Source organism: Phoenix dactylifera, chromosome 11, assembly GCF_051530095.1.
Source record: "Phoenix dactylifera cultivar Ajwa chromosome 11, Ajwa_hap1_PhDact_Kaust_v1.1, whole genome shotgun sequence".
In the NCBI taxonomy this organism is placed as follows: domain Eukaryota; kingdom Viridiplantae; phylum Streptophyta; class Magnoliopsida; order Arecales; family Arecaceae; genus Phoenix; species Phoenix dactylifera.
The window spans coordinates 15,919,959-15,942,809 of NC_143200.1; the positions used below are offsets into that span (position 1 = coordinate 15,919,959).

Sequence of the window (22,851 nt, forward strand, 5' to 3'; positions counted from 1 at the left end):
TCGCCCTTAGCTGCCATTTGCTTCGAGGAAAAGGCCTTCACACCATTCTCCCCTAAAAAAAAAGGTAGTAGCTGGATCAAATCCATCTTCCAATTAGTAGACCAAATTCACTAAAAATTAATACAGATAAAAAAGAAAAAAATATTAGATGGACTGGATCTAATGAATCAATCTAATAATCACTCGCCATATTATTGCTTATATATTTAAACTATTCAAAATCAAAATAGAAATGGCAATTCATCAGACTATCTACTGTACGTATTTCTTAGATTTGGAGGCCTCTTTGTTTGTACTGCGTTTTGTTGAATTAGTTCACTAAACTCGATCGAACGAATTATTTCACTCGATGGTAGGATCTAAGATTTTTTTTATTAATTGACCAAAATATCCCTACTAGGCTAAGATAATCCAACAAGACGGCAGAGTCTCCTCCAACGTGGACTGAGATTCTATCATCCCATATCGCGGTATCTCGCAGCGATGGTGGAGAGCAGGTCGTGAAAGGATCAGGAGCAAGAAGATGCAGAACGAACGGTTGATGCTGGCGCGAGATTAGTTTGCGATACGATGTTTTGCGCCGTCTTCCAGAGGCTCGGCGATTTTATCGCGAGGAATTTCAAAATTTCAAATTTCGTTTATATTTTAGTGAGTGCGGAGGCCCGACACGAAACTCGAAAATTTTTAGTTCTTTCTCACTCCTAAGAAAATCTCGCCTTTTTCTTTTTTTCGCCTAATTCTTTCCCTCCGCCCCTCTTTCTCTCGAGTTCGATTCGTCCGATCTCGAGTGTACGGATTTCTGGTTGCATCTCTCGAATTCCACCGATTATAGGGTTGTAGGCGTGCTCGATCGAGATTAGGGTTTCGGGGGCCCGGAATTCCGGTGGGTTTCTCTGGGCGATGCCACTGCTTGCGGGGATTTGTTTTTCTGCAGCTGGAGCTTGATTCGGTCAGTGGAGCTGCTGAAAGGCGGAATTTTTTGGGTAGCTCGGCGGCGCTAAGTGAGCTGGGGTGTGGAAAGTTTGGATCTTGGAGCTTGGTTCAGTGGGAATTTTGGAGGTTAGGGTTTTGAGAGTGGTGGATTTGGGGCAAGTTGTGGAGGGAGGGGTTTTAGGGGTTTGAATGAGTTTCTAGGGTTTGCGGGGCGCTGAGAAAGGAAAAAGATGTTCTACTCTCAGTTTATTTTGGCCAAGAAAGGGCCACTTGGAACGATATGGATCGCAGCTCATCTGGAGCGGAAGCTGAGGAAGAATCAGGTTGCGGATACCGATATCGGTGTCTCAGTAGGTTGGTATCTAGTAATTCATCAACTATTCTAACCTTCTCCTTCTTCGTCTTCTTGTTTGTTGTATTCGTCTTTTTCTTGCCCTGTTACGGTTTTACCTGTTAGCTAACCACCATTTTGATCCATTCCATACTTCTAATTTGAGCTATAGAGGGCTAAAACTTTAATTAAATGCATTTGTTTTTAGCATATGTTTTTTGAAATGCTGGTAGCCTTTCAAAGCCAAAAATTTAATGCATCCACTGCTTAGGTGTGTCAAAATTTTAATTTGATCACCACGGCCTTTTTGGTTTTTGGCTATAGAAGGAATTTGCTATTTATTTTCCGTTCCATTTATTCATTATATGACTACAGCTGAGCAAGAAGTTTGGTTGCAATGGCATCCAGTCCTACTTATGCCTTATTTTTGGATGCTGTGCCACTGATTTGCAATTGATCTTGTGCACATGGGGTATCCTGGAATCCTCTTTACCCTTCCATCCAAGCTTTTTCAGTCCTTTTCTCCTCTTCTTACACCCAATAGAACCTTGTCTTAAAAATGATCATATCTGAAATTGCTGGACACTGCTAGACCGTCTTGATATGTTCCCCATCATTCTATTCTGATTGGATTGCTTATTTGTTCCTTGTTCACTCTAATTTTGCTTATCCTAGTGGATTAATTTTTTTTTTTTTTTGGGGGGGGGGTGGGGGTGGGGGTGGGGGTGGGGGTTGGGGCTTATTTTTCTCTTTAATATAAATTGTATTAATAGTACTAGGAGTCTTTAGGTGAATGACTGGAATTAGGAGTTGTTATATTTATTGATAACCTTTCAATGTATTACTACAATGTTGTTATTCAAATTTGGAAAGGAAGTCCTGTTTTAGATATTCATAGTTTTAAACATTACCACTTATTTATAGGTTCACCTGAAAGTATGCCTATGTGAGTAAGAACTGAATGCTCATTTCATTTGAAAGAAGTGCTTTCCATATGTAAAGCATATTAATATTGTGTTGTATAATAAATATCATACCGTACCTGCACCTTTATTGTGCTAAACTCCTTCGAAGGGCATACATGAAATAATATCAAAGTGTCTTGGATTCAATACACCAATACTGTTTGACATGATAAATTTGAACTCTATGAATCTAAACCTGTGTTTCATACCGATTCAAGTCCTACCTTGTCTCACAATTTTTAAAACTGCCTAGAGGCTTTGGTGTGAGGCTATGTGCAATGAGACTCGAACATCAAATAGAGAAACCCATGTGAGATGATGACTTTCACTCTATTTTATGTATTTCATGGGGAAGTATACATTTTATTCTTGAGTATTTCCACTTCCTGTGGAATGGGATGGACAATCCTTTATGGATTTTTTAGTGATATTCTGTGTTAAAATTTAAAACCAAGGTAGTGAGGTAGGATGTGTAGCACATAGTGCATTCTAGGCTTTAGACAGAAATTTTGGCAATATTGAACTAAAGTAGGCGATTTTTTAGGTTATCTTAAATATTTTAATACTTAGAGTAATGTTGCAAAAATTCATAAAGTAGGCCAGAGCAAGCATGATGGTCATATACCTAACCTTGCCTTATTTCAGTCTTCTTTTATAAATATTCCTTTTATGTATAAAACAAACGTTGAGATTTTATGTCTTAGTGTATGTCCTTAGGATTCTACCTTTTTGGTATTTCATTTAAATGATCAGGAAAAAAAATCATTTTTTTGAAAAATTAGTACTATTAATCAATTTAAGAAAAAAGCTGAGTAAGCTCAATGTGAGGCAGAATTGACTACAAGAATACCAAATGAAAATATGAACCAAAATAATAGCCCTAGTTTCCGTTGCGAGTTATAATTGCAAATTACATTTTTTTTCTTTATTTAATTAGTAAAGAGGGTTCAAAAGTGAAAGGTTTAGCACATTTATGAATCAATACCTAGATTATAATAATATTGAAGTGGTCAAATTCCTTAACATCTCTCTTAAAATTATTAAGTATGAATTAAGCACTTCAAAATTATTCGAAATGTTTGAATTATTTTTTTTCATGTTTTAGTTATTGAATGATCTATAATTCCTGTAAGTCTATTAATGGATTTCTAGTTTTAAAAATATATTAATGATGTTACATAATGATACTTACTTAAAGCAATAAATAACGTTATAAAAAATAATAGCCTATTTCAATTAAATTATGAGGGTTGCTATGCTATTGTGCTTGCACTATTGGCATTGGATGCACCTATAGGAATAATGACCATGGATGGCTGTAAGTTGTTTACATTTCGGTAGGTAGGTGGGAAATAGTTTTGCTGAATTTGAGGAAAAAGCATTACTTGCAAAGCACAAATAGCTTAGTATTTTGATTGCTTTTCTTCTCAAGGTCTTAAGTGCTAGTTTTGGTACTTCTATCGATACACAACGTGCATCCTATACCAAATGTCGGTATAGTACATCCCTTGGAGCTGATAGTTGGTATAGGGGGCATACCAGGTATTGGTCCACTATCGGTACAGTATGCTGTGCTAGATAGTTTGGTCTAGTACCTAAAACCTTGTTCCTTTTGCATGTTTCATAATTATGCGCATGAATGCATCATTTTGTAATTTAAAAATTCATGTTTTAGTTAATTGTTAGAAAATAACAAAATTAAAGTAACAAAAATTTATTTTATTTATTTAGCTATGATGTTAGCATATGCCATCACTAGAGATATGCTATTGGCACAAGTTTTGATATTATTTCATTTAGTAAGGTTTTCGATCATTTCTATAAGCACATATTCACTTTATGCTATGATAACTAGACACTTCATTTCGAAGGTATCTACATGCGTCAACACTTTTGACCACTTGGACGTGGCACAACATAACACGATTGGACACACTAGTTTGTAGTGTTTGCTGACATCATCTGAAAGTGTCCGACACTTAGTTTTTTTTTTTTTTTTTTTGAGCATCATGTAAGGGTGAGCCTTGGCATCTTGTCACAATGGTAAAGTTGCTCCATTAATCTAGAGGTCACGGGTTCAAAACACGAAATCAGTATCTCTGCATGCAGCTACATGCATCCGCCACCCTTCTTTTTATGTAGGAAATTCTTAGTTTTAAGTATTAGACATTGTCCTTATGTTTTTAATATAAAGTTATCAAGGTTTTGTAGACACTTCGAGAAAAGTATCCTTGTATTTTTAGTTTTACGTTATTATTATATGAATACTTTAAATGAAATATCATTATATTTTAATTATAAATACATCATGGTTGATTATTGTAAGTATCTCAAGACATCTTAAGTAACCATTAAATATACATAGTGAATAAATTAAACAACTTGACAAATCATGGGTATCCATTGATTTGTTTGTTAGATAGCATCAATAACTCTCCTTCCCCTTTTTCCTCTTTTTCTAAATAAGTATGAAAGGAGCACAAACAACTGTCATGTCATATAGACACACACATATGAATACATACATACATGTATATGCATATACACACACACGCATAATACATACATGTATACGCATACATATAGCATATATATGTACCAACACATTATATATGTACACACATGCACATGGAGTTTTCACATGCAACAGTGACATTGTTGAACAACCAAGAAATTGTTGGGGTATGTGGAGACCTTTGGTGATGAAGAGAATTGAAGGAAAATCAATTCTGCATAGTTTTCTGTCTGGCGGACTGTCGGAGTCGACTCGAGCTTCAGTCGAGTCGACTCGGGAACAGTCGAGTCGACTCGAGGTCTGTCGAGTCGACCCGAGAGGAGAAAGCCGCAAAAACCATGTTTCTGTCTGGACTGTCAGAGTCGACTCGAACTACAGTCGAGTCGACTCGGAGCATCGTCGAGTCGACTCGAGATATAGTGGAGTCGACTCGAGATCGTGCCAGTTAAACTGGAAGTTGTTCAGACGTGCCAGAGTCGACTCGGACTTCAGCCGAGTCGACTCGGGCTCGCGAAAAATCGTACGGACGATTTTTTTTTGGTGTTTTTGGTGGCGTTTCGACGGCTATGATCATCTGAAGGTCTTGAGACTATATATAGGACTCATGAGAGCCCTAGGGTAGTGCGATTGGCCGTATACCTGAGAGAGACTCTTGTTTGTGAGGCTAGGGTTCTAGAGAAAAAGAGGATTGGGATCCTACTTCTTGTGCAAAGGGAATTCTGTGTGAATCTCTTGTAGATCGATCGCTTGTGATCGTTCGGGTGTGTGCTATCTCTGTAATCAGTTCATCCTTATTGAGATTTGGAGCGGTGGAGGACGTAGGCTATTTGTAGCCGAACCTCGTTACATTTTTGTGTTTGCTTTGCTATTTTCTTCCTTTGATCTTTGATAATCCGTTGCGGTGCTCAAGTGTTTTATCCTACTGATACCACGGGGTAATCTTTTGCCCTTCGTAGGCGGAGCGAAGAGGTGATCCTTGAGTCCGGAGTCGAGGGAGCGAGAGAGTGCTTATCCGTTTGTATCTCTCTTGCTTGTCCGACGTCGGTGGCGGCGCTGGTGTGAGTGGGTTCCGGTGCGGGGCGCCGACAACAATTGGTATCAGAGCTATTGGTTATTCTGCAATGGCGGATGAAGGGAAGTTGCGAATTGAGAAGTTCAATGGCACGAACTTCGGATTTTGGAAGATGCAAATAGAAGATTACCTTTACCAGAAGGATCTCTATTTACCTCTTGGAGGTAGAGCAAAGAAACCAGAGAAGATGTCCGATGAAGACTGGGAGGTCCTCGATCGGAAGACGCTCGGCACCATCAGATTGTCACTTGCATCCCAAGTGGCATTCAACATCAAAAACAAGAAGACGACGATGGAGTTGATGGCAACATTGTCGCGGATGTACGAGAAACCCTCAGCATCAAACAAGGTATTTCTCATGAAGAGGTTGTTTAATCTTCGTATGAAAAATGGCGGCAGCGTAGCAGAATACCTCAACGAGTTCAATGGACTCACGGCCCAGTTGGAGTCAGTGGAGATTAGTTTTGACGATGAGATTCGGGCATTGCTAATCCTCTCCGGATTGCCTGATAGCTGGGAGGGCCTGGTGATGGCGGTGAGCAACTCTTCGGCAACGGGGAAGTTGATTTTTGATGACGTTGTGGGAGTGCTTCTGAGTGAAGAAGCAAGAAGAAAATCTTCTGGAGCTACGGAGTCGTCTGGAAGTGCACTAAACACCTCTGACCGGAGAAGACAAAAGAAGGACGGTCGATTTCGAAGCGACTCGAAGTCGAGATCCAGCAGGTTTCGAGCACCTCAGAACAAGGGAGCGAAGTGCTGGAACTGCGGGAAGACGGGGCACTTTAGGAGGGATTGCAAATCTCCTAAAGGGAAGCAAGGCGACCACACCGAAGGAGTCAGCAAGGATCTGGCAAATCTTGCTGAAGACGGTGATATGGATGCCCTCGTTCTATCTTTGTCTACCTGTGACGAGTCTTGGGTGATAGACTCGGGCGCGTCTTTCCATGCTACATCCCAACGGAAGCTTCTTGGAGGATATGAGAAGGGAGACTTTGGCAAAGTCTACCTAGGGGATGGAGAGCCTTGCACCATACAAGGAATGGGAAGCGCGGAAGTGAAGTTGGTTTCTGGATCTTCACTTGAGCTTGAGGACGTACGGCACGTACCTCAACTGCAGAGGAATCTGATTTCTGTTGGACAGTTGGCGAGCCAGGGGTACAAGGCTACTTTCACAGCTGATCAGTGGAAGATATCCAGAGGTTCGTTGACGGTGGCTAGTGGCAAGAAGGTTGGGACACTTTATGTCACCAACGGCACGGAGAACTCTATTGGAGTTGTTGCAGCAGATGTGGACACCAAGTTATGGCATTGTAGACTTGGGCACATGAGTTATCAGGGACTGGAGGTGATGCACCAGTTGGGAAAGCTGCAGGGTCTCAGGAGTGTTGAGATGGACTTCTGTGAGGATTGTGTTCTCGGAAAGCAGAAGCGTGTTTCATTCAACAAAGTAGGTAAACCTCGGAAGCAAGAAAAGCTAGATCTCGTGCACACGGACGTGTGGGGGCCTGCACCAGTTTCTTCCATTGGTGGATCTCAGTACTATGTTACTTTTATTGATGATGCTACCAGGAAGCTTTGGGTGTTCTTCTTGAAGCACAAGTCAGAGGTATTTGGGGTCTTCAGGAGATGACAGGCGATGGTAGAACTCGAGACAGGAAAGAGGTTGAAATGCCTGAGATCGGACAACGGTGGTGAGTATTGTAGCAGGGAGTTTGAGGACTACTGTGCAGATGCTGGGATCGTCAGGCAAAGGACAGTTCTAGGAACACCACAACAAAATGGAGTTGCTGAAAGGATGAACAGAACAATTAATGAGCGTGCCAGGAGTATGAGGATACATGCTGGATTGCCACAGCAGTTTTGGGCGGAAGCAGTTAACACTGCTGCCTACTTGATCAACAGAGGGCCATCAAAGAAACTTGAATTTGGGATTCCTGAGGAAGCATGGACAGCGAAGAAGATTGATTTGGCGCACTTACGAGTATTCGGTTGTACCAGTTATGTCCATGTTGATTCCAGTCAAAGAAGCAAACTAGACGCCAAATCAAAGAAGTGTATTTTCGTTGGATACGGAGGTCAACAGTTTGGGTACCGGCTTTGGGATTCCGAACACAAGAAGATCATTCGTAGTAATGATGTGGTATTCAATGAGAAAATGCAGCAGAGCACTGAATCAGAAACAAAACCTGTTGAGCCGTGTTTTGTGGATCCTGAAGAGGAGTCTACAAATTCTGGTCAGAAGACTCAGTCAGAGCAAGAACCTGAAGCATTGGCACCCCCTCCACAACTAAGAAGGTCCACTCGTAGTACTCATGGGAAGCCTCCTCAAAGGTATGATGGGACTCTTAGTTATTTGCTGCTCACAGATAATGGCGAACCTGAATGCTTCACGGAGGCATTGGAGGTTGATACCAGGAAGGAGTGGGAGTTGGCCATGGATGATGAGATGAAGTCATTGGAGCAGAATCAAACGTGGGATTTGGTGGATCTGCCCAAGGGGAAGAAAGCACTGTCAAACAAATGGGTTTACAGGCTGAAGGAAGAGCAAGGCGGGAAGAAGCGATACAAGGCCAGGCTGGTTGTAAAAGGATTTCAGCAGAGAGCAGGTATCGACTTCACAGAGATCTTTTCTCCTGTAGTCAAGATGAGTACTATTCGAGCAGTGCTGAGCATGGTGGCAGTAGAGGATCTTCAAGCAGCTTGATGTGAAGACGGCCTTTCTCCACGGAGATCTCGATGAGGAGATATATATGCAGCAGCCGGAGGGATACATTGCAGCTGGCACGGGTGACTTAGTCTGCAAACTAAAGAAAAGCCTCTATGGTTTGAAACAGGCACCCAGACAATGGTATCTCAAGTTCGATAGTTACATGCTTGAGATAGGATACAGGAGATGTCAGGAGGATCACTGTTGCTACTTCCGGGACTTCGGTACATCTTACATTATCTTGCTATTGTATGTTGATGACATGTTAGTTGCAGGAGCTAGCATGCATGAGATTGCAAAATTGAAGCTGAAGCTGTCAAGAAAATTTGCAATGAAGGATCTAGGAGCAGCAAAACAGATCCTTGGGATGCGGATCAGTAGAGATAGGTCTAAACATATCCTCAGACTATCTCAGGCGGAGTACATCAGCCGAGTACTCAGGAGATTCTGCATGGAGGGTGCCAAACCTGTTGGCACACCGCTGGGTGACCATTTTAAGCTCTCAAAAGGGCAAAGTCCGAAGACGCGGGTGGAGGAGCTCAATATGTCAAAAATCCCGTATGCATCGGCAGTGGAGAGCTTGATGTACGCTATGGTGTGTACGAGACCAGACATTGCTCAAGCAGTGGGAGTTGTGAGTCGCTTCATGAGCTGCCCAGGCTTGGAGCATTGGCGCGCAGTCAAATGGATACTGAGGTATCTGAAAGGCACTGAGCACATGTCATTGTGCTATGGAGGTTCTGAGATCCGGTTACAGGGCTATGTGGACTCAGACATGGCAGGGGACTTGGACGGCAGGAGAAGCACGACAGGGTACTTGTTCACCTTGGGCAGTGGAGCCGTCAGTTGGATTTCCAGGTTGCAACCAGTTGTTGCATTGTCGACTACGGAGGCGGAGTATGTGGCAGCCACAGAGGCGTGCAAGGAACTAATATGGCTTCAAGGCTTGATGAAGGAGCTTGGGAAGGAACAGAAGGATTGCATGTTATATTCAGATAGTCAAAGTGCAATTCATCTGGCAAAGAATTCAGCTTTCCATTCAAGGACGAAGCATATTGACATACGGTACCACTTCGTGAGGTCATTGCTCGAGCAGGGACTCGTCAAGTTGGAGAAGATTCATACAAGTCAGAATCCTGCAGATATGTTGACGAAGGTCGTCACGGTGGAGAAGCTGAGGAGTTGTTCAGCTTCTGCTGGTCTTCATGCTTGAAGACGTTGAGGAGGCATCGTACCTATTTCACTAGGATGATTTAGTTTCAGTGGGAGCACAGAGGAGAGCCAAGTAACAAGAGGATATACCCAAGGTCTCCAAGTGGGAGATTGTTGGGGTATGTGGAGACCTTTGGTGATGAAGAGAATTGAAGGAAAATCAATTCTGCATAGTTTTCTGTCTGGCGGACTGTCGGAGTCGACTCGAGCTTCAGTCGAGTCGACTCGGGAACAGTCGAGTCGACTCGAGGTCTGTCGAGTCGACCCGAGAGGAGAAAGCCGCAAAAACCTTGTTTCTGTCTGGACTGTCAGAGTCGACTCGAACTACAGTCGAGTCGACTCGGAGCATCGTCGAGTCGACTCGAGATACAGTGGAGTCGACTCGAGATCGTGCCAGTTAAACTGGAAGTTGTTCAGACGTGCCAGAGTCGACTCGGACTTCAGCCGAGTCGACTCGGGCTCGCGAAAAATCGTACGGACGATTTTCTTTTGGTGTTTTTGGTGGCGTTTCGACGGCTATGATCATCTGAAGGTCTTGAGACTATATATAGGACTCATGAGAGCCCTAGGGTAGTGCGATTGGCCGTATACCTGAGAGAGACTCTTGTTTGTGAGGCTAGGGTTCTAGAGAAGAAGAGGATTGGGATCCTACTTCTTGTGCAAAGGGAATTCTGTGTGAATCTCTTGTAGATCGATCGCTTGTGATCGTTCGGGTGTGTGCTATCTCTGTAATCAGTTCATCCTTATTGAGATTTGGAGCGGTGGAGGACGTAGGCTATTTGTAGCCGAACCTCGTTACATTTTTGTGTTTGCTTTGCTATTTTCTTCCTTCTTCTTCCTTTGATCTTTGATAATCCGTTGCGGTGCTCAAGTGTTTTACCCTACTGATACCACGGGGTAATCTTTTGCCCTTCGTAGGCGGAGCGAAGAGGTGATCCTTGAGTCCGGAGTCGAGGGAGCGAGAGAGTGCTTATCCGTTTGTATCTCTCTTGCTTGTCCGACGTCGGTGGCGGCGCTGGTGTGAGTGGGTTCCGGTGCGGGGCGCCGACAACAGAAATCTGGATGATGGCCACCCTGGAGTTCTCTTTATATAACGGAGTAGATGGTCTGTTCTGTCTGATCTCATTGTGTTTCCCCTCAAATATGACCTGTTCTCTGCTTACATTTTTACGCCCATGAATCACATGAATCAGCTGTAATTGATGGGCTGCATGACAAGAAATCTGGATGAATAATTTCCGTTCTGTCTCACATGCAACAGTGACATTGTTGGTCGCCCTAGAGTTCTCTTTATATAACAGAGTAGATAGTCTATTCTGTTTGATCTTGTCATGTTTTCCCTTTAGTATGTTCTGTTCTCAGCTTACAATTTTACGCACATGAATCACATGCACCTGCTGTAATTGATGGGCTTGCAATAGTTGATATCACACCCTTCCCTTACCAACTTATCTTTATACATGAACCCCATTGACAATGAAAACTGCATCCATCAGTCCATCCAGTTACTATACCAGATCTATTTAATGGCCACTATTTGAAAATCATGATTCAAGTTATTACTTTTTTCACTGGGATTTAGATTAATCAAGGCACTGGAAGCTGTAATCTGTTGATGGACGAGAGACACCAAGAAAATGGATAATACTTTTGTTATGCTATTGAAACAAATTCATGTAATGATCCTAGTGAGTTAATTTTAAGACTCACCTAGTAGATCTATAAAGTTAGCGCCTATTGCGTTTTTAGCTTTGAGAGAACATGATGAAACCCTGTTTGCACTCAGTTTCCACTCATATAATAATTGTTTCAATTCCATGATCCTAACTATATTCTAAATTTGTAGAACAATTTTGCTAATAGAATATCATAGTATTCTTTTTTAGAAGACATGTAAAATAACAAATTTAATTTTGTCCCTGTTCAAATGCACTGATCAGGGGGGAAAATCTATAAATGAGATTAGAAGGCTTCAGGGAACTATAAACTTTTGGATTATCTACTCAAGTTTTGCCACTTTATCCTGAAAAGATCTCAACTTTTATGAGAAATCTCACACACTAATTGTGAAGATCTGATGTTCATGTACCTTTATTTTTAAAGTTTTCCACCGACTATGATATTAGAGAATAATGATTAATCAACTAGAAGATAGAGCTGATTTGGCAAACATTATTTGTTGACATTAACTTTTGGCTTTATTCAATTGTTGACTGGTCCTGACATTTCTGGAGGTTACCTCTAAATAGCTGCTCTTTCATTTGGATTTTCAATACTTCCTTGCCTCTTAAAACTATTTGGCTCATTAACATGCATCACAGGCTAGATGTGCCGTGTTACCATGATCTATTATCGAGATTAATACCATCAGAGAGGTTTAGCAAAAAGGATATCATCTCGATGTTGTAATGGGTGGTAATGTAGCATGATCAAGCACTTTTAGCTAATTTCCAAGAGGCTTGCTCAACTAGAGTAACTTTCAATAGTTGGGTAATCTTAGGTTTGGTGCATCTCTATGTGGTCAACCACTGCCCAACACTTTGGAAGAGAAGTCCTTAAAAGGTCAACAAATTGAATGATGAATTCTTGATATCAAATCTTGGCATTTTCCACCTTTCCCGTTGTCTTTCTGACTAGCACATACATTTGTGATTAATTAGAAAATTCTGATGTGTTCGTTGTGATGGTCCTTTGTGAAATTCAACAGTTCACAAGCAAAGATCACATTGACAAGGGTAACAATCTATGTCTAGTTGGACTTCCATCAGCGAGTACTAAAAGTTCTGTGCCAATTGATGTTACTAATCTCTCCCTCCCTCTCTCTCTCTCTCTCCCCCCTCCCCTCCCTCTCCCCTCCTCTCCCCTCCGCCCTCACATTTCTTCTTCCCTTCCTCTCTTTTTCATAAGTAAAGTTTGGCTTAAATGTCTTGCAACTCCTAGCACGTCTAGTCTCTAAAATTTGAGTCCGGTACCTACTACTTGTACCACCATGTAATTAGTGAAGTGGATGCCTATGGTCTAGCTTCCTTTCTTGTGCATTAGTTCTTTCTCAAAGCCTTCCCATACATAAACTTAAATACCATAGTACGCACAAGAGAACCTATCTAATAGTTGGGCCTTATTATTAATGCCTCAATTTCTTATTTTTTGGTTTCCACGTCAAGACCTTCAAATTCTATATGTGCTATGCTTTTAAAGAAATATCTGAATATTATGGTGTCTCAAGCCCCAAAAGCATGGTCGGTGGAACCGCCTGGTTCGGGGTGCCCGGAACCCTGCTGGCTGCGGACCGGGACGGTTCCGACAACGAAAACGAGACCGGCGATGGTGGAGAAGAAAAAAGAGGAAAAGAGAGAGAGTGGGGGAGGGAGGGAGAGGAAGAAGGAAGAGAGAGGAAGGTGGAGGCCGGTCGATGGAAGTTGGGGAGCCACCATGCGGAGGAGGCGGGGGTTGAGGAGCCGCCGCATGGAGGAGGTGGAGGCCAGAGAGCCGCGGAAGAGGGGCTCTGCCCTGCCTTCGAACGAAATAGAGAACCGAAGGTGGAACCCCTCTTCCGCCTTCTCCGTGCGGCAGCTCTCTGGCCTCTGCCTCCTCCGTGTGGCGGCTCCTTGGTCTCTGCTTCCTCCGCGCGGTGGCTCTTCGGCTCTTCGCTAGCTCTCCACCGGTCTCCCTTGGCCTCCCCTTTCTCTCTTTTTTTTCTCTCTCCTGTTCTTCCTCTCCCCCACCTCTTCTACTGTATCGGTATAGGCCCAGCCCGGCACGGTATGGGCCTGTGCCGACCCGTACAGTCGAGCAACCGGTCTGAGGCCCGGTAATGGCACAACAAACACTGCCCAAAAGTATAGTCATTTCTTTAGTCTGACCACAGTGGCATGTACCTGATGCTAACCACTTCACTAGAACCGAAAGAACATTATTAGTTTGTGCTATTTCCTTGAGAATGGAATGGAGTAACTTGTCTTCCTTTCACTTACACAGGACTTTGTTAGTTCTTGACTGCATAAAGCTTTTTTAGGTACTTTAACAATTTTCACTACCTTATTTTTCTTTTTCTGTCATCTTCAAATCAGGTGACCAACATACAAGATCTATTGATGTGTACATTAGATTATCTATGAAAATCTCATTCAAATGATTGCTTGATTACTCATACTACATACCATACATAAATAGTGCATATCAATTTTTCCTTTTTGAATTTGTATATTTGTTTGTGATTTTCTTTGTTCTTAACTTATTGGTTGAATGGCAAAATTAATGGTTGTGTTCATTGATTAATGTTTTATGAGTTTGATGGCATTATTCGCCAAATGAGCCATAGAGATTACAAACATGGCTATTGTGTGGTAAGTTTTTGCTTACTTTATATATCGTTGTAGCAATCTTAATGACCGCACCACCTCCTCCTTTGATTCACTGTATCCATCTATCCATAAAGCCACTTAAATAGTTGGTTACCTTTTAAATAAATATTATATGCCTCTTAACTTTTTTTGTGAAGATACAAACTTTTGTCTGACAATTTCCCTTCCAAAAAATGTATTAGTTCTGACATATAAAAAGGTTGTTTACTTCAGGAAGGCACATGAGCTTTTGATAAGGCGAGGCTTAAGCATCATGGGCTTTCATCAAGGGTTCAAAATCCTTAAAAAAATAAATGTAAATAAAATAAAAATAAGCAAGTATATGATGTGAGAATTGAGTCATATATGAGTTTGATTAAATTTGGTAAGAATTACACATTCCATGTGCAAAATTGGCATAGATCTTAATGGTTAGTGTGCATAACACATTTACCATGCTTTCATAAGAAATCTGAGTCCATATAGAATGTTATGCAACAATAGAGATAAGATCCATCCCTTCCCCTTTTGGTCTTCAAAATTATAAAAGCCTAATAAATATGCTTTCACATAGGGCATAACTAAAGGTGCTAAGCCTCTTTATTGATGCACCTCACATTGGGAAGCCTTGCCCTTGAACATCAAGGGGCTCATGGTAGCCCCACCTAGAGGCATGTAGCAAGGTGAGCCCCGAAATTAGCATTTTTTTTTTGACAATGTCAAATTGTAAGTTTGAAGTATTAGAGCCAACTGTATATCAATGAGCTTTGTATTTTTAATTTGATTGAAATTTTAAATGTATTTTTCTGTAGAATTATTAGTTTTTATCTTTCCGCCTTTTTTTTTGAAGTGATATGCTCGGTGATGCAGTCTTTTGACAATTAGAATGGTTGATTAAAAAATGTTAAATAGGATTCAAAAACCATACATATTTTTCCTTCTTATTCTATGATATTATTAAATGTGCTAGAATATTTTTTCAGTTTTACACCCACCTCATCATACTTTGATATTGATTATAATCTAAAATAAAACAAAATATTTAAATAGTATTTCGGTAACTTAAAGAATGATGTCCGAGCAAGGTTTTGAATACCGGTTGGATGGCAGGGCATCCCACCGTCCCAGTTGTCTGTCTAGGGCACGATCCTTAGTTTCAATATGGGACAAGTTAGGAAATGGACTGGGATGACATGTGACATCCATCGTTTGAGTGTTGGGATGTGGAGCATCCCGAAAAATTAGGGTGATGTTGTTCCACAATATTCAAAACCTTGCTTGTCAGTGCCACTCTAGGCATCTTTTGCAACCACCATTCTGACTGCTGCTCAGTTACCATGCCACCACCCCCACCTCCTAGCGTCCTCTTCGTTGATTGAGGTCTGGGGTGCTGCCCTTGGTCCCCTCCAACCTCCAAACCCTCCACCCTCAGACCAGGCCTAGGCTTGGCCCTTAATTTCCAATTTAACCCAAGCTTAAGCAAGTATCGGGTTTTCAAAGCCGAGCCTAGGGAGGGTCATTATTATCCTTACTCCTATGTTATGCTAATTTTGTGTATACATCAAAATCAAAGATTGTTTTATGCTATAGTAAATCCCATGTAAGCTTACTGTTAATAAATATTTAATGAGCCTCAATTATAAGTTATTGTTTCACATGACCCTTTCTGGCACTTAAGACAGACTTATGTATGGTATGTTATAAACTCTTTGAATGTATATTTAATTGTACTTTGGAATATTTGATACGTTAACTATTTATTATCATAAAATTCCTTTTATAATTTTGCTCTCATATGTGTTGGGCATATCAGTTTTGTGATAACCAGGTATCATCACTTTCTTCTTCAAAAGACTTTAAGTTATTTTCTTTTGGCTTGTTAGGGAAGCTTGATCAAAGTTTTATACCTTCATAATATAATGACTTGTTAAAGGTTGGTTGATCCTTGTGAATTTGATTGAAACATTGTGCTCAAGGTTATATACATGGCTTTGTGAGTCCGAGCCTTTAACTCCTTACATCATCTTCAGCAAGCCCCTCTAGTTGGTCCTAGTAATTTGTCCTCATAACTCATCAATTACTACGTCATGATATTTAAGGGAACTATAGTAGTGTAATATGATGTTTCTATGGAGCACTAGTATGTATTATACTCTTTAGTTTTCCACTTTTATGGGCCACCCTTCGGTTTTATTGATCAGGCATTAGCAAGGTCGCCGTACTAATATCGGGACCCATACCAATTGCCTGGCGCTACAGTCCAGTATGGTATCGTGTCATATTGATTTGCGGCGTATCGACAAAGGGGAGCCAGAGTGGGAAGGGGAGGGAGGAAGGAGAGGGAGAGGGAGAGGGAGAGGGATGGAGAGAGGGAGAGGGAGGGGGAGAAAGAGGGCTTTCGAGCCCCTTCTCCTTCGGCCGCTCTATAACTGGGATGCAGGGAGAAGGAAAGAGAGGAAAAGAGAGAGAGAGAGAGGGAAGAAGAGGGAGAATGAGGAAGGGAGGGAGAGAGAGGGAGGAAGAGGGGGGGAGAGAGGGAGAGGGAGAGAGAGGTCGAGAGATAGAGAGAGGGGGCTTTTGAGCTCCCTCTCCTCTGACTGCTATGTAATAGGGACCTGGGAAGTGCATGAAGAATATGATAGTTTTTAAAATAGAAACATAATATTTGATGCAGCATGAGGAGTGAAGAGTGATTTGATCACCAAGATTAAACTTCAAAGATCACCACACAATTTGAAGACAAACTAGATTGAAAAACCCTTCATTTGGTGAAAGAAGTTCTCTCCGAGAATTTTTATTAATATGTCAAAAGGAGGCCCCTTATACAATATATTAGAAGCATATATAAGATATGACCCTAAATTTAGGCATGAGACTTGGTACAGTATTATACTAGAAATAGGAAACATCTTAGAATTATTCCACTGCAAATGTAGGATCCTTGCTAAAATTTGATACTGTCCCTAATGAAAAATTTATAGAAAAATCTACAGAAAATCTTTGAATCCACTGGTTGCTACGAAGCTTGGCATGATCCAGTTGGTTATGGTACCTACTGGTTGCACAATATGTTGCATCAATATTGTATTCTATTATTAAATTTTAAACAACTTTAATTTCCATTATGTGATTGAAGATTAAGTGTCCAATTCAAAAAGAAATCAAATAACATTCATCTTCCTTACTCTGACCTATAACCGTAATGGACTTAATTAGAACCAACCCTACCTAGTGTAGGACATGTATAGAAGCCATTTGACTCACTATAGATAAAATTTATGCTCTCAAGTAACACTAATTTTCTAATTCGCATAAAAGTGAATTGGTACTAGTGTTTTATTGCACCTCATTTATTGGACAAGAGTCATAGATATACATCGCCTTGAATGTGGGCTTGATGCTGTTGCTCGAGTAAGATAATTATTGGAGTCAAACCACCAAGATGATTGGAGAGAATTGTGTATGGGTCAATTTAAGAGTTGGAGCATAACACAAATGACATGCTGAATAATACGACATGCATTGCATAGATGGGAATGTTGGAATGTGGCAAGATTTTGAGAGTCGGAGCTCATTCAAGGAAGCTATACAATAAAGGAAACCTATTGATCCGATATGGCATGCTTCATAAAGAGATACAGATACTGTTTTACAGGTTAGGGGAGGAATTACATGTAATAGTCCATCTATAAGAGAGGACTTTGAGAAAAGCGGAACAGTAGCTGTAGAAAAGTTTGACAATACTTGTGCTGATTATGGATGTAACCTGATGTGGCATGAAGGCTATGCTTACATCTCTGATATGTATATGGGAAGTTTTCTTATTCCAATTCCACCAAGAAACTGATGTAAATAAAGGGGGTGGTTGATGTTTTTTGTTTTGAACTTGGTGATTTAATTGATAGCTATGATGATATTATGCTGAGATCGAGTTGCACCAGCAAGTAAAATATGTAGGTACTAATCAGGAAGAAACTGATAGATTTGAATCAAGCCAATTGACTAGGGGGTAGGCCCTAAATTTTGCAACTTGCCGCGGCAAAGCAGGCATAACTCTGGTTATATTATTTTTTCACGTGTTCTGGTGGTTCTATAAAGAAGAAGGCCTTTTCTTCCTGGAAATTGATAATGTGCATGTGATGTTGTAACTATTTTTCCTTTTTTGGGGATTTGAAAAAGTAAACAACTTTTCTGTGAGTGAATATGTCTGCAAGATGGATTTTGCGGAGGCACGGGACTGAAAAGGCTGAGGTGTAATTTCTGTTGAAAGAAGGCACAATTACAAATATTTTTCACTGAGAAAGATTTATACTTCGTAATCTTTTTTATTCTTGTGCGCAAACACTTTGTGGAGATGTGAAAAGCCATCACAATAGTAGGGTTAAAACCAGATTTTCAAAATGAGGGTGTTCTTTTAGTTGGAATGATTCCTTAAATATGCTTGTATTTTTAAACAGCAATGCATAGTGTTTCCAGATTGATCAACTTGACCAGCTAACTGTTATGTTGAGAAGCAGCAGTACAATATGTTACATTACATGCCTTATATGTATATGTTATTTTATAAATAACTAATATAGTGCAATCTTAATGTTTTCCATTTTGGCATGTACTATTTTGTGTGGTCATTGGCAAGATATTTAGTCTCGGTATAGGGTACTGTTCCAGTACCTTAATGGTATGGCCCGGTTCAGTTAGAGTACACCTCTGTACTGATGGTACAGTGCTTGAGTCGTCGCAGTACTTGTCGGCGTACTGAGCCCTAGTACCGAACCAGTACTGTACCAACCATCATGCTCCATACCTACTGGTATTGGTTGCTATTTGAAACCATGGTCATTGGAAAAGAAGGTTGAGTAATTTAGTCCCTCTGATGCCTTTCCCTTCTCATTTTTCTATAATTTTTTCAATGCAGATTCTATTCTTTTTCCTGAAGTTCCAATTGCACTTCGGTTGTCTAGCCATCTTCTACTAGGTGTGGTGAGGATATATTCTCGGAAGGTCCATTATCTTTTCCATGACTGCAGCGAGGCTCTGCTCAAGATAAAACAGGCCTTTAGGTCGACTGCAGTTGATCTCCCCCCAGAAGAATCTACTGCACCCTATCATTCCATTACTCTGCCAGAGACCTTTCATTTGGACGATTTTGTGCTACCTGATAGTGCATACCAGGGGTCAGTTTCAGATTCCTCTTCTCAGAGTGCGTGTACTATTTATATGAATATCTAATCCTGCATTTATACAGTAGTCTGCTTCTTTACGTGTATGAATGGGGAGGCTAATTTGCTGCAACTGCTGAGCATTATTCCTTAAAAGTTTGATTTCATATAATGCAGCGACTTTGTTGACCGCCATGTCAGTTCCAAAGAGCAGATTACACTTCAAGATACAATGGATGGCACAGGATATTCAACATCGCAATTTGGACTGGATGGTCGGTATTCAGTTATAAAGGATGATGTGTTTAATACAATTTGGTTAGTGATGTCTTGCCCACGATAAATTAAGTTGGGTATGTTGAATTTGTTTGTACAGAAAGATTTGGCGATGGAAATGCATCTCAGATCGGCTTAGACCTTGATGAGGTAAATGCTTATGCATGTGTGCTTGTATGCGTATATGCATGTACAGGCCTGTGCATAATGTTCTTCCTTGTGTTTGTCTTGTACCATTTGATGGAAATTCTTCATTTAGTTTGTTTTTTTTTTGCCCATAATAATTTATTTCCAATTGTCAGTGAATATATTATGTTTAAGGTTATCATTTTGTCCATGGAGTTGCGATGATTGCAACTGAGGCAACCTGATCTTGTTGTGTTAGCATCAAAGCGGTTTCACAATGTCATTGAGTCATTTTTATTTGCAAATTGATCCTTAATTTTATATTTGGATGTCGAATTAAAAGGTCAAAAATATTTTCCAGAAAGACTTCATAAGGGATATCGATGAACTAGGCCCTTGGCTGGTTGAAGCTCCATGAGAATTGGATAGTTTGAATATGATATATCTTACTTTTTAGTCATTATTGGGTAATGGCCAGGCCGGCATTTTTCTTCTCTTTTTTTTTTTGGGGGGGGGGGGGGGGGGGAGGGGGGATCTATAGTGGCCGGTAAGCCTCATATTATGTTTTTTTCTGTTTTTCGTTATGGTCATGTGCACTCACGTGTGCTGGAAACAAAAATTATGATTACACTCCTCCCTCCCTCTCTGTGTGTGTGTGTGTGTGTCTCTGCTAAAATATTCTTTGGGGGAGAAGAGACAATGGAAATGCCCTGTTAACTATTATGTTTTTGACTTGGTCACTGACAGGACTTATTCTTGGACAAGCATCCCTCACCTCAGCATGCATCAGCTCCACCAGGCTCAGATGAGTGGTAAACTCCTTTGTTTCATTCTTTGGCCTCCTTTCATATTAATATAGATCTTGTTTTAATTTTTTTAATTGATCTATTCTTTTTCGCTTGGTCTTTCACTTTTGATGTTTTGGCCTCCTTTATACCCCTAAGATTTTGATATGTTATTTGATAAATTAATGATTAGACAAATTCTATTTTTCCTCATAAATTTACCTAGGGTGTCTTATGTTGTGATCTATCATCTATTTTTGGTAACCTCAAGAAGCCTTTTTAGGGAGTTATTATTTATTTCTTCTAGTTGACTGTGAGATTCTACTTAGCTTGACTGTTTGATAAATGGCCTTTAAATGGCCACGATGGAAAATGTGTATTTGCAAAAAATGCTTACACGCATGGTCAACAATGTTGTTTTGTTGCATATTCAAATCTTCCTTTTTCTTGTCATTTGAAATTCAGAATATCAAATTATGCTCATTGCATTTTATTAAATTTTCATACTAGTATACTGTATAAGTTATGCCAGTTAGGATGTTCTCATTATCATCGACGACAACCTTAAGAGTATCTGATTGTGCCGTTTGTAACTTTAACATGTTTTCTCTCAGTACCATGCATCAGGGTCAGTCCTCATTTTCTCTTGCTGACATGGAAATTGATGAAGGTAAAAGTGGGTTTGATAAGGATATGGGTGTCGAAACTCCGAAGGATTTGTCTGAACTTTTTAATAATTCTGACAAGAATATACTTCCAAGAAATGATGGCACTTCACAGTGTTTTGAGTACAATATTCAAACTCCTGATCTTAATGAAGTGCTTTTTCGAAGTGATCATATTGAAGGCCCCACTGCAGTACCCAATCAAGTTGATTTTGTTAGGGCTGCCGATGAAGTTCCATCCCCGGAGTTGGTTGAATGTGCTCAGGCTCCATCTACTCCTGGTTTATTGGAAGAGACAATTTCTGCCACTGCACATGAAAGTCCTGCTTTGAGCCCACGAGGGAAAACTTCACCATTAACTGAACCGAAGGCTGTTTCTCTTGCACAACAATGTTCAAGTGGTTTTGTAGGTGCACCTGATGAACCTCATTCTGAATGTGGACAGAAGAGTGCAGATAATCTATGTAATGATATTGTTTGTGATGAAGTGAAAGACCAGCCAGTTGCCAATCAGGTTAATGAGAATGGGGAGACACTTCCTGAAGTAGCTCCCTTGGATGGCCTGGCATCTGTGGCTAATACTGATGTAATGATTGTGGCTTCCAAATTATCTGCTGAAAATATACTGGAACCAGGAATGCCTTTAACTACCAACAACACTTTGCTTGAGGATAATGCTGAGCCATCAGTTCTCGGTAAACAAGACCATACAGAAGATATTGTCCCTCGTTCCAATAACAATGCACCTTTAGTTAACACTGATAGTCATTTGAGATCTTGCACTTCACAACTGAATCAAGCCAATTCATTGTCTCCAGAAGATGTGGTTTTAGTAGAAAACACCTCCGAGCTTTCTCAAGAACCTGGCGGGCCTTCAGGAACCCCTGCGAGAGAGGAGGCACTTCATGTTAGTGAATCTTCTTTTTATTTGCAAGGTTTGTATGACCAACTTTGGATGTTTCTTTCTTTCTATGAATGATTAGAAAAGGTAAAATAGTGGATTCCTTAGCTGTTATTGCTTTTACAGGTGAAGATTTCAACATGGCTAATGCACCAAACACTGGTCTCGAGGTGCACCAGCAATCAGAACATGTACCAGGTGTTAGCAAACCAAATGAGCTATCGTCTGGTCCTATTTCTAAAGATACCCCACTAGATCAGTTAAATTGTTCTTCAAGTTCCGAATTTCCTGAACCTGAGAAAATGCTTTTAGCTCCAGCTGGCATTGTTGACCAGGCTAATGAATTAGGACAGCTTACATCAGAAAAGGGCATAATAGAGTCTGATGGAAGTGTTAACAGGCTTAGTAGCCTTTCTGGCAAAAAACGCCGTTTAATGGATAGCACACCAATTCTGAGAAATGGCACTTCCACAAGGATGTCTGGCAAACCACGAATTAGAAGAAACACTGATTTTGTTCCCGATGATGATGATCTGTTGGCATCAATTTTAGGTGTGAATTATTATTGGGTTGATTTGGCATACAAGAATTTTTAATATTATGAAAAAAGATATGGCCTTACATGTACATATTTTACATCTTATTATTTGAGTTTAATTAAATGCTGATTGTTTCAGTTGGAAAAAGGACTCCAGTCTTGAGGATAGGGCCTACTCCACCACCCACCAAAGCAGCTTCTCTAAAACGCCCTAGGGTAACAACCAGACTAGGCACGCCGAAAAGAAAGGTGCTACTGGATGATACTACAGTCTTACATGCTGAGTATGACCTGTTCCCTAATGTTTCTTGCTCTTCATATTC

At 40.6% G+C, this 22,851-nt stretch overlaps 1 protein-coding gene across 4 annotated transcripts in view; it reads left to right on the forward strand.

Moving 5' to 3' along the window:
• Window positions 1-647: 647 nt before the first annotated feature.
• The window catches only part of LOC103719678 (sister chromatid cohesion 1 protein 4-like), a 30,145-nt gene continuing 7,941 nt past the window's right edge, over window positions 648-22,851 (forward strand). Inside the window, exons 1-9 of one of the 4 annotated variants that reach the window (XM_088706913.1) lie at window positions 673-1,287; window positions 14,653-14,761; window positions 18,994-19,278; window positions 19,415-19,512; window positions 19,614-19,663; window positions 20,387-20,451; window positions 21,039-22,024; window positions 22,117-22,542; window positions 22,668-22,812. In XM_088706913.1, coding sequence (XP_088563039.1) covers window positions 19,470-19,512; window positions 19,614-19,663; window positions 20,387-20,451; window positions 21,039-22,024; window positions 22,117-22,542; window positions 22,668-22,812 — 1,715 coding nt within the window. In that variant the 5' untranslated portion in view covers window positions 673-1,287; window positions 14,653-14,761; window positions 18,994-19,278; window positions 19,415-19,469. Of the gene's footprint in view, window positions 1,288-14,652; window positions 14,762-18,993; window positions 19,279-19,414; window positions 19,513-19,613; window positions 19,664-20,386; window positions 20,452-21,038; window positions 22,025-22,116; window positions 22,543-22,667; window positions 22,813-22,851 lie in introns of all 4 variants that reach the window. The other 3 variants (XM_088706912.1, XM_008809029.5, XM_039128218.2) reach the window with 3 other exon arrangements.